This window comes from Astatotilapia calliptera, chromosome 18 (assembly GCF_900246225.1).
Source record: "Astatotilapia calliptera chromosome 18, fAstCal1.2, whole genome shotgun sequence".
Classification (NCBI taxonomy): domain Eukaryota; kingdom Metazoa; phylum Chordata; class Actinopteri; order Cichliformes; family Cichlidae; genus Astatotilapia; species Astatotilapia calliptera.
Window position 1 is genome coordinate 2,390,881 of NC_039319.1, and position 12,069 is coordinate 2,402,949.

At 39.7% G+C, this 12,069-nt stretch overlaps 1 protein-coding gene across 1 annotated transcript; it reads right to left on the bottom strand.

The window, feature by feature from the left end:
* Window positions 1-5,900: 5,900 nt before the first annotated feature.
* Window positions 5,901-11,625, bottom strand: LOC113010739 (immunoglobulin lambda-1 light chain-like). Its single transcript, XM_026149940.1, has 5 exons — window positions 11,482-11,625; window positions 8,305-8,380; window positions 6,769-7,080; window positions 6,562-6,636; window positions 5,901-6,208 (listed from the first exon to the last, which is right to left on the bottom strand). The coding sequence occupies exons 1-5, from the start codon at window positions 11,623-11,625 to the stop codon at window positions 6,060-6,062; spliced, it is 756 nt and encodes a 251-aa protein (XP_026005725.1). The 3' UTR covers window positions 5,901-6,059.
* Between the last annotated feature and the right edge of the window lie 444 nt (window positions 11,626-12,069).

Here is a 12,069-nt window from a genome sequence, read left to right on the forward strand (position 1 = left end):
GTGATATCACGGCCACTGAACTGTGATTAAATAAATGTTTTAAAGAACAAACAGTGTGCTCTGTAGAGCTGTTTGATAGCCAGAATACACAGAAGTCCTGCTCTCACACTGACAGCAGTGATGGACACGTACAGCTTCATGATGGCTGCCAAACACACAAAGAACACGACAGGATCAACAACCTGTGAAACAGTTTTAGCAGTTTTTATACAAAATGTCATCTCTGTCATTCTAACTGTAAGCGATCATTAGCTAGATTAGCCACACGGTATTAGAGGGTTGTTGCTAGCTAGCGATGCTGCACACCTGTTACTCCCGTAGTCTTTATGCTTCAATGATTCCACAGGTCTCATTTTTTCTTATCCTGTTTTAGACAGAGATGACATCAGCAGCAGACTCCACAGAGACCCAGAGTTACTGTTAGTATCTGAATTATATGGATTTAAACAGTTTTAGATTCAGTTCACACAGAGCGCTCTACAGCCTGCTAACATGGAAAGTTAAATGAAATAAAGCAGACTTACAAAAGGTTTGATAGAAGTGTAGTTTGTTCTTTTCATTTAATAACAGGGTCCAAAGTCCACATCATTATCAACAGCTACATTCACCCTGGGGAACAACAAGTGAAGGTGACCATGAGGACCACGCTGGGTTTCCTGGGTCCAGAGGTTTGAGAAATGTCCTCCCTTTCATTTATCACAGCTTCTGTTGACCCACGGAGGAAGACTCCTGATGTGTCATTTCAGAAACATCAGGAACTGAAGGTCACCGCAGGGATCAAGCAGAACTCGCAATCTTCACCAGCAGCTTCCTCAGAGGGAAATCTTCAGACCTCCACTAGACGCCCAAAATAGAAGATGGACAAATCTGCATTTCATGAGCAGTGTGATAGAGACCTTTACTTTGTGTGATGTTAGAAGTTTTCACATCATCCTCAGATGAAGCACAGAGACTCTGGACTTTTACATAATGATGTTATATTCAGTCCTGTAGAAAGTTATTTAAAATATATATTATCCTTTCTGGTTACTCTGGTATGAAGGACTCTGAATGCCTTGAGGGTAAAAAACACAGTATTGGCAAAACACAGTGTGAGTGAATTCCAGATTCAAGTTTTTAGTTCAACATACAAGTGACAAGTGACCTTTGACCTTCATCAGGTTTTACTTAATTGTGTCAGAGAAAATCTCACTTCATGCAGCTGACGACATTCAGTGTTTAAAACAGAAGCTGTGCAGGTCTGAGATCAGCAGCTTTCTGAAACACCAAACTGAGTTAATATTTATGCTCCTATATAGTGACACAGTTACATGGATGTTTAATCCCTTTGACTTCTTGTCTTTAACTTTATCAATCAAACAGCTGCAGCTTCCACTGACAAAGAGTGAACATGTAGGATGATGTGTGTGATGTCACTGGGTGGTGCTGAGGGCAGCTCCTAAAATCACAAAGAGAGCAGAATCATCACAAACTGTGAAAGTTTATCCATCAAACCTGAAGTAAAGCCGACTCTTCTCTGTCCTCACACACTTCAGGATCTGAAGTTCTACAGTTCTGCTGACAGCTGATAGATGAGCTGTTTGTTAAAAAAGACAAAGTCTTATATACTAACACATTATCCAGTATAATATTTACCTTTGAGTCATTGCTGCTTTTAAATGGAGACCTCAAAGATGAGATGATGAGCAGGTTTCCAGTCCTGGTTCAGTCTGCTGAGTATTGGTCAACATATATTATTGATCTCTAAGGATGGAAGATGTACAGAGTACTGCACATGTAACTTTGTGAACAAGACTCATTAAGAATACATCAGACTGATTTTAAATCTGAATATTTCAAACAAAGTCAGTAGAGAAAAATCTATAAATAAATATACAGTCTGGAACAAAATCCCAGAAACTTCCTGTGATTAAATGACTAAGATTCAATTTGAGGAAATGTGAAGTTATGTGAGTTAAAACTGGTGAACGAGAGTGTTTTACATGGAATCACTTTTTCTGCTGTTAAATCTGTGTGTTTGATCCAGTCAGACTCTGATTCTTCTTCAGCAGCGATGCTGGAAATGAAATTAAGCAGCCAAAGCTGCTCAAATGTAATTGGTCAGAAGCACAAACAGAAAGCAGAAATCTTGTCCTTTTATTCCAGATTTGACATATTTAGATACAAAATGTGTTTTTTTCTATCAGAGAGAAAAGAAGGTGACAGAAAGATGAGGCACCGTGACTGATTCATCCTCTATAAACATCCACAGGAAACTGATGGAAACCTGTCCAACAACATCAGCGTCCTAATGAGCCGCTGCTAGAAGGACAAAATCCTGACCTGACATCAGTCCAAGTGTCTGGTTAAATGTACTGAAAGGTGTTAAACAACAAGTGCTGCTGGAAGAGTTTTCATGAAGAGAACATTAACACTGTGAATGAGGGATGGACTTTGACTCAGTTTGACACAATCTGTTTTTCTTTCACTTTGAATAAATGTTTTTGTGGGACTGAGGATACATTTGTTTACATTTGGAAGTTTGATGTCATCTGTTCCTCTTGTTTCTGTCTTAAAACAGGATGAAAAATCTGTTTAAACAGAAATAAATAGAATTGAATTTCTGACAGCAGTAAATAAAAATGGTCCCTGAGCTCAGTATGTTTGTGACTCTGAGATGGAGGTGAAACATGTGAAGCTGGGCTGTGGTTTACTGCTCTCTTCCTGTCACAGACACTGTTTGACATCTGTTCATCTGTTGGTTTTTGTTCAGGCTGCAGGGATCATTTCTCACTGTGGGGAGCAAGCTTATAACAGGAGCAGTAGTAGGTGGCTGAATGATCAGGTTTAACTTTCTCTATCTTCAACTCACAGCTGTTCTGTTTATTCACAACTGAAAAATCATCTTTCTGAGGATGACCATATCTTTTATCTATGTCACCATTTGTTTTATGAATATCAAGAATCACTTTGAATGTTTCTTTTTCTTTCTTCTGGTACCAGAGCACATAGGGTGCACGGCTATCACACTGTTCAGTCCCTCCACAGCTGAAGGAGACATTTTCTCCAACTCTCCTGGTCAATGTTAAATCGTCCTGAATCAGCTGTTCTGCTGCCATGGTAACCAGTGCTGTAGAGACACAGACAGATAGATGAAGGTTAGTGTGACAGTGTTTGTTACAGGTTGACTTTGTTGGCTCCTGATTGGCTGGAAACACTCACCTGAACACAGACAGCACAGAGCAGCAGCTGGGAGGAAAAGCATTTTGTGCAGTGGTGTTTCCTCTGGTGAACCTGGGGAGAAGTGGCGCTCTGATGCAGCTGAGGCCAAACAAGGACGAGCTGTGAGATCAGACGAGGGCCACGTGGTTTCTAACAGGTCCTCAAAGCTCCCATCAGCCCCTGCGGCCCACAGATAAGACTGCTGCTGCTGATTGACAGCTCAGCTGAAGCTGCTGTGGTTTCATCGTCTTCATTTCAATCTGACAGCAGATCCAAAAATCTGGGTCACATGATGCACAAACACTCAGAAACATTCATGTTGCTGTGAATTTACTAACACACACTGTTATCTGTTGTTTAACAGCTGTGATGAAAACACTAAATATACAAACTAAATATAACTAAACTATTAATAAAAATACAAATAAATAGAAAAATCTCAAAAAAAAAATATGGTTAAATATTTTAAAAGTTCATAAATTGCACACAAAGTAGTTAAAAAAACAAAATCATATTTAACAACATTTAGAGTAAAAATCTTATTTGAAACAAACACATGTGGTTCTGTTGTGTGTTTAAATATGTGCACACTGTGGTTCTGTTGTGTGTTTAAATATGTGCACACTGTGGTTCTGTTGTGTGTTTAAATATGTGCACACTGTGGTTCTGTTGTGTGTTTAAATATGTGCACACTGTGGTTCTGTTGTGTGTTTAAATATGTGCACACTGTGGTTCTGTTGTGTGTTTAAATATGTGCACACTGTGGTTCTGTTGTGTGTTTAAATATGTGCACACTGTGGTTCTGTTGTGTGTTTAAATATGTGCACACTGTGGTTCTGTTGTGTGTTTAAATATGTGCACACTGTGGTTCTGTTGTGTGTTTAAATATGTGCACACTGTGGTTCTTTCCCACATCTTCTAATGTGTTTTGTTCCAAGTTGGTTTCAGACTGAAGGATTCATTAAAGCCTTTTTAAGAATCATTAAAATGATGATCATCAATTCTAATATCTATAAACAGTAATAAAAACAGGGCTGTGTTTCACGTCAGCTTCATTTATTTGTAGCCATGGTTAGATTTCATCTGCAGCAGGCAGTCATCCACCTTTACACACACATTTACACAACAGTACAAAAGTACTTTTTGATTCCTGAAAGAGAAATAAGACAAATGTTGCCTTTGTATCATCTCTGATATGGAAGGGATCATTTGAAGATGTGAGTGAAGGACACAAATATTTGGATCTGGTGTTGTTCTACATTTTAGGACTAAAAGACAGAAGGAAGAAAGTGAAAGTGACTGTGCGAGGCGTTGAAGTCATGAAGTCAAGTGGAGGCCGCTGACTGCTGTTACTTTCTGCTGTACAGGTTCAACAGGGACTCACAGTCAGCCTGCTAGAACATTTGGATGAAGAGAAAAAGGAGGAAAAAGACTTTGGGGGACAAATCCAATAAGATCAGCATGTTTTGAATGTGGGAATACAACAGTTTCCTCCACCATGACACACACTGGAGCCTCTTTTTGCTCACAGCTTCACTGTTTGTCTCAAAGTTCAGTTTGGAGGCCAAAATTGTTGCAACACATTTGTAAGTTTGCACTAATTTCACTGTGTGACCCTTAATGGATGTAATCAAAGAATCAGTCAGTGAAATATGAAGCTGTGCTGTAAGTTTGGAGGAGAAAAGTGTCTGAGTGACTTTAATGAGGTGAACACATGAATACAGAGCACTGACTGACACGTACACACTCCTTTAATGAGTCGCACACATTTTTGTGACTTCATGAAATGTCAAAAATGACACAACACACAACAAGCTGCGAGCACATTATTGTGTGTTTGCTGTTTGTGTGCTTTGTTTGCTGTTATGATAGCAGGCATACAGCCATGTTCTCAATGTCTCAGCTATCATTGATTATTGCTGCTCTTCCTCTTCTATTAGGCACTTCAACTCAATGAATGACACACAGAAAGATTTCATGACTGTGTTCTTCACAATAAGGAGAATATGTTATCTGCATCTGAATGACTCATGTTGCCTTGTTTCTACTTTGTTTGCATATTTCTGCTTGTTGGAAAGGATTTTCTGAATCATTCAGTAGTTTTTGTAATAATAACGACATTTAGCAAGACTTCAAAATGATTCTCCAACATTTGCTGTTCAGACTTGATCTGTTCTTACGTGTGTGATATCCAGAATGAAAAACTCAGCTCAGGTAATAAAATGGGAGCTGAGCAGACTGCAGGGGCTTCATGGTCTCTCCTTTGATTCCATTAAAGTTCATTTGTCAGCTGTGAGTTGAGGATTTGAGCTGTTTCTCTCACAGGTGAAGAACACAGATCCTTCCTGGAATCATTCTTGAAGCAGAGTTCCTGCTTGTAACTGTCATTGTGTTATTAAAGTGAAAGCCACAGCTAACGGTGTGGAGGCTGCAGAGCAGAAACCCACACAGCCCGTCTGCTGCAGGAGAGCAAGTTTGGATACAGTCAGTTTGTGCTTCACTCACACGGGTTGTTGTTGATCACACAATGAAAGTAGAATCAAACTCTTCATCTTCAAATCTTTATTGTTCACACAAACACAACTACACTGTTTGACATTTGAAAATCAAAGTGAAAACTTGTGATAAAAATATTCCTGATGGTTTTTGTTACTACAATAAAAGTCACAATAAGCACAAAAAGAATTCTAACTCAGAGCAACAATACATGTAAAGATGTATTTATTTCAGACGATCTTCTAACTGTTGAAGAAAAAGGCAAAATAAGCTCAACACATCATAACTAACATTTGTGATCAAAGTGATGAATGAGATGAATTGATGAGATGTGATGGTGAGAAAAGGCGAGCAGGAAACAGTCAGTCAGCATGTGTGCAGTTGGTGGACGCTCCCTTGTTTGTGAGCATCATCAGCAGAGAGAGTCCACAGCAGTACACCAGACTCTTCACTATCAGCACTGTGTACAGCAGGCAGAGCAGCTTCACCCTGCACTGAGACTGGAAGGACACTGAAGGACAGACAGACACAAAGAGACAGACAGACAGTCGGGTTATTCCTCTCAGATCAAGGAGAAAAAGTCCAAATAGAAACAGTCACAGCTTCTTCTTCAAGTGGATGAATTGATGTAGTGTTTGTGTCCACTTGGGGGCAGAAGAACTCCACAAGCAGCTAACAAACTGATCTCTGACATATTATGGTCTGTCTGCTGTTTGGTGCTGAGCAGCTAGTGTACAGTGGCTTTATCAGAGCTTGTTGGATGAAGATTTGATCAATTAGTGCAACTTTAAGAGCCTAAACTTGTTCCAGCTGCCTCATTGGACATTGGAGCTGTCCATGCAGAGAGGCAGCAGGTGATCTTACAGTCAGCTGGCTGCAGAGCTGGCAGGTCTGCTGGCTCTCTCTCTGGAGGACAGGAGGCTGCTGGAGCTGGAAGCTCTGAAACAGAAAAGGAGTCAAATGTTTGGAGCTGCAGTGAGAAATGTCAGTCCTCTGCTGCTCTGCTCTCTTTGACAGCATCTCCACATGAAGCTGAATCACTGCTGAACACAGTCACCAAGCCTTCATTACCTTGTTGTGTTCGGGCCTCCACTGTGCCCCCCTCGTGCTTCACCCAGCAGCTGTATTTATATGTGTCAGAATGGCTCCCATCAACCATCCTGATGGCAATGGTGCGTCCCGCCTCTCTGAGCTCCAGCTGCTCTCCCTCAGCAGGGGGCAGCTCCTCCGCTTCTCCGCCGTTCTTCTTCTGTCTTTTCCAGGAGAACTGGACCAGAGGAGGAAACATGGCTGAGGCCACACACAGCAGGGAGCTGTTCCCCTCCAGGTGGGCTCTGGATGCTGCTGGGTACACGCTCACCACGGGCTTCACTACCTGCTCATCTGAAGTTTGACAGCAGCAACAAGCAGCACAGACACACATTCACACAGTCAGCAGCAGCTTCCAGCACTGCACTGCATTCAGTCTGATCCTGGAAACTACATGGACTCTGATCACTAAACTACTCATCAGCACAAAGTTCACTACATACACTGGATTCAGCTTCATATCAAACACAGTCATCACCTCATGTCATCATGGCTCACATGAGCAACACTCAGCATGATTTTATATCATGAAATAAAATGTATTTCTTCTCTTTTATTTTCTTGATATTATTTCAAAATATGACTCATCACACATGTGAATGTATATAGATATTTGTTTTTATACAATTTTAATTTGATTTCTCATCTAAAAAAAACAAAACAAATTCTAACAGAAAGTAGTTTGTTTCCAAAAATAAATTATTTCTTTCACAACATAATTTCAACAATGAAATTTACATTTTTGCATCGGAGTTTTTAAACATTTGTTATATAGATTTCACAATTCTTGTATTTTATACTCCAACAATTGCAACAGCAGCACATCTATTGTTTATTTTATTATATGCTTTAAACGTGTGAATTAATTGTTACACACATTTAAATGTAATTAATCAGACACTTGAATGAAAATTAAATACCTTTTTCAAATAATATAAACTAATGATCATACTTTACATCATATATTGTATGTGAGAAACAGTTTGGGAAAATGTTATTTACCTGTACATATTTTTTCAAAGAAGCAGTTACTGGTAACATTTTTCTTGTCGTTTGAAATTTAGTCTCACACATCAAACAAGTCTGACTCGTAACAATTTCATTCTAATTTTTGTTATCACATTTTTTTAAATCACATCATTAACCGCTATGTATTTTCTCTTTAGCATAGCTTATATATACAAATTTATTTCTACTTATTTGAACATCAAATATGATCTTGTGTTAAAAACCAGCAGAATCACTGAGAGGATCAAATCCTAAATATTTGTAACATCACTAATATTTGCAGAAATAAAGAATAACTTTTGTTGTTCGGTGAGATTTCAACATGTTTTCAGAGATTATTGAGCTTTTCTTGTGTAACAATGGCTGCAGATTTTTTTTTATTTTTTTTTTTATTTTTTTATTTTAGTTTTCGAAAACCTAACATCTAATACCTGCAACAATAGAAGCTGGCTTTTAAAATATTTTCAGCTTCTACAATAAAACAACAGAAGGAAAATTCTTTGTTCTTACCTGTTACAGACAGTTTAGTTCCAGAGCCAAAGATGAGGTACCATCTGCTGCTATCCTCCCACAGTGAGACAGACTGCTACAAAAACCTGTCTGCTGTTGAACGTGTCAGCTGAGGTGAATGAGTCCAAATGAGGAAGCAGGATCATATTTCAGCTCCATGATGTGTTTCTCTAATGTTCATATCAACATGACTGTCTCTTCTTCTCTTTTCTTTAATGCACATGGATTCTTCATTAACTGATTCAGTTGATTCTGAATTTTTGATCTAGGTCAACATTTGAGGTCTGGAATGAAACACCTGACATGTATAATGCAACTGGAATTTAAAGGCTTCTGTTTAATCTGCTTAAAATGTAGTTATTAATGGCAGTCAGTCAGCTTTGTGTCAGCATTAAATGTTTGGCTGTGTCTACACTCAATACAGGATGACATCATCCTTTTTGCTAAAGCATATAGTCAGGACTGGATCAGGTGACCCTGAATCCTCCCTCTGTTATGCTGCTATAGGCTTAGGCTGCTGAGGGATTCTCATGATGCACTGAACATTTCTCCTTCTCTCATCTCTTCTTCACTCACTATGTTTTATACAGCACTCTGCATTTTATAATAAATCCTTATTGATCTCTTGCTCTCTTCCACAGCGTTTCTTTAGCCTTGTTTACCTCCCTTCACTCCAGCCAGCTGTGACAGATGATGAATCCTCCCTGAGCCTGGTTTTGCTGGACGATTCTTCCTGCTGAAAGAGAGTTTTTCTTTCCCATTTCCCACAAAGTGTTTGCTTGTAGGGTTTTGTGTGCTTAATACGGTTTTCTCTGTATTATTGTAGGGTTTTTAACTTACGGTATAAAACTTCATTGAGCAGACTGTTGTTGGGGTTTGGCGTTATATAAATAATAGGGGTGGGACTCAATTAAAAAAAATCAACTTAATTAGAGGCTTTGTAATTAATTAATCTTGATTAATCACATTTAATCGCACATGAAAATTTGCCCCAAAGCACTTTTTTTTTATTTAAAAGGGTTTTAGTGCACAGCAAATTATAGACACATATAGACACTTTAATAGTGTTGAAATCAAATCCGACAGTGTTAATTTGGACATGCTGGATTTGCTGTGTGGGCGACAGAATGAAATAATAGTCATGCACATGAATATTATAACCCAAGCTCTTTCAATTTATGGGGAAAAAGCATTTAAACTGCATTAAAAAAATCCCTGGCCAAAGTTGGACAGACTTAAAATTCAAGTGTTATTTTAAGTACTTTATGTGGATTTTCAAATGGTATTGTCTTTAAGTAATAATAATACAAATTTCAGCATAAAGTGCAGTTTTCTGTATAAAAGCAAAAAGGCGGAAACATAAACGGTTACTTGACCAGCTTCACCTTTAAACTCTGAGTAACCTTTGCCAACATTATTTTGTACATTAGGCTAAAACAGTGTGATCATTGAGCATTTTAGTGCAAAAACTAACAAACACATTGGACTCACAAGACCTCCATGCTTATTTACTCTCTCTCTACTAACATGTTCACATTTTCAGAGCAGCTCTGTTTTGATCCTATGTGACCTGTAAGTGAGAACAGTCTCTCACATGGGGCAGAAGTGGCAGGACAAATCAAATACTTGTGGGCCAGGACACACAGCTGTGTCGCTGCTCGACGGGTCAAACTGCGGTGTGCAGTCTGTCTCGCTGATGGTGGATTCTGCTCTGTACAAACTTACACAGGGCTTCCTCATCTGAATCTGTAGCACATTTTCTAACCCCCCTGACCTCCTACCACTGATAGTGGTCTACAGTCCAGAGCAATACATTTTGTGAGAGAATTTGTAAGTTTGTCCGATGCTGACTTACTAATTTTGGTCCTGAAGCCAGTCATTTCATCAAGTTTGGGCTGCCGACATCTTTTTGTTGGTACTCTGACTGGGACTGCTACCACTAACAGCTCCCACAGTTTCTGTGCTCGCTGCAACGTGTTTTGCATTTAGATGGTACCGTATGGTTGAGGTGCTTTGGTGGCATCCAAAGTCCAGTTTGCACAAAAACTGCACTTTTAACAAATTTCTTTTGAAATGAAATTTGCATCTTCCATTTTTGTAGTTTGTGCATCAGTGTAATTGGTTTACAGTACCAGAAAAGTGTGCATTGACAAAAGTTCCCCTTTGCTTGGAAAGTGCGATTAAATGCGTGTTTTTTTAAACGTGTTATTTTTTCAAATTAATGAATGTCAATTAACGCATTAAAGTCCCATCTCTAATAAAGAACAATAATTGAACCTCTGTGTGCAAACAACAGGAGGGTCCAAAGTTTGTTTGTTTTTTCGATGTTTAATAGCCTGGTCTGTGTTTCCCTAACGAGCGTCAGTAATAAATAATAAATAACATAGATTTATACATCCAACTTTGTTTCTTGATTTTCTATTTTTTTCTGTTGGCAGCAAATAATTTTACCCCAAATTTATTTTCTACAAGCATTAATATCTGATTCTTAAACATGATACTTAAGATAAGAGATAAGATAAGATAAGATAAGACTTTATTGATCCCACAACGGGGAAATTTTTGCGTCACCTCAGCTCAGGTACAGATATATGAAGGAAATACAAAAATACAATTAAGTACAATCAATGAAAAAAAGTAAGATAATACACTATATACAATGGTAGCACACACAGTATGTGATTATGGATATAATTGGAAATATGGAAGACATAAACTATATAGCTTGGAAGGTCATGGAGGGTCCATTATGCATGAAGTGGTGACCGTGGATGTTCACAGTGTCCAGTGACTTATGACATCGTGATTGAGGAGTTATAGAGTCTAACTGCTGTTGGGATGAATGATCTGTGAAAGTGCTCCTTCCTGCATTGAGGGTGTTTCAGTCTCTGACAAAAGGAGCTGCTCAGCCCACTCACAGACTCATGCAGTGGGTGATGTGGGTTGTTCATGATGGATGTCAGCTTTACTAACATCCTCCCCTCACCAACCAACCTCCGCACCAGTTTGTCAATCCTGCTCCTGTCCCTGTCCGTGCATCCACTCCCCCAGCAGGCCACTGCATAGAAAATGGCAGATGCTACCACAGTGTCATAGAATGTCCTTAACAGAGTCCTGCAGACTCCGAAGGACCTCAGTCTCCTCAGCAGGTGGAGTGGACCCTGGCCCTTCTTATACAGGACGTCTGTATTTGTAGTCCAGTCCAGTTTCTTGTTCAATGACAGTGTCATCCACCCCAATTCCAGAATGGTAGGCGAACTGCAGGGGGTCCAACACTGAGCCCACCAGTGGCCGAAAGTGGTGCAGGATGAGCCTTTCCATGGTCTTCATCAGATGAGAAGTCAACAGGCCTGAAGTGGTTGGGCTCCCTGGGGTGTGCGATTTTTGGCACCGGAACCACACAGGAAGACTTCCACAGTTCAGGAACCCTCTCCAGGCTCAGGCTCAGGTTGAAGATGTACAGGGCCACCTGACAGAGCTGGTCTGCACAGTCCCTGAGCAGTCTGGAGCAGATTCCATCCGGACCTGCTGCCTTCCTTGCCTTTGTCCTCTTGAGCTGATTTCTCACCTGATCAGCTGTGAAGTAGATGTGAGGCTGGGCTGGAGTGGGGGGTGGGGCTCGCTTTGTTGTGGATAGATGTGTGGATAGGGGTGAAGCAGGGTTGTGGTGATGCTGCACTGTACTTGCTGACGGCTTGATATGAGGTTTGTATGTAGAATGAGACTGAATAAAGTTTTTAAATCTAATTTTTGCTCTCAAGCTCT

What these genes read in the sequence shown, in the direction of transcription:
- LOC113010739 (XM_026149940.1), bottom strand. Translation starts at nt 11,625, where the DNA reads ATGGAAAGGCTCATCCTGCACCACTTTCGGCCACTGGTGGGCTCAGTG. An exon ending in GGAGGCCCGAACACAACAAG is followed by an intron (nt 6,637 to 6,768) that starts GTAATGAAGGCT and finishes TTTCTGTTTCAG; the next exon opens with AGCTTCCAGCTCCAGCAGCC. An exon ending in AGCTCTGCAGCCAGCTGACT is followed by an intron (nt 6,209 to 6,561) that starts GTAAGATCACCT and finishes TCTGTCCTTCAG; the next exon opens with TGTCCTTCCAGTCTCAGTGC.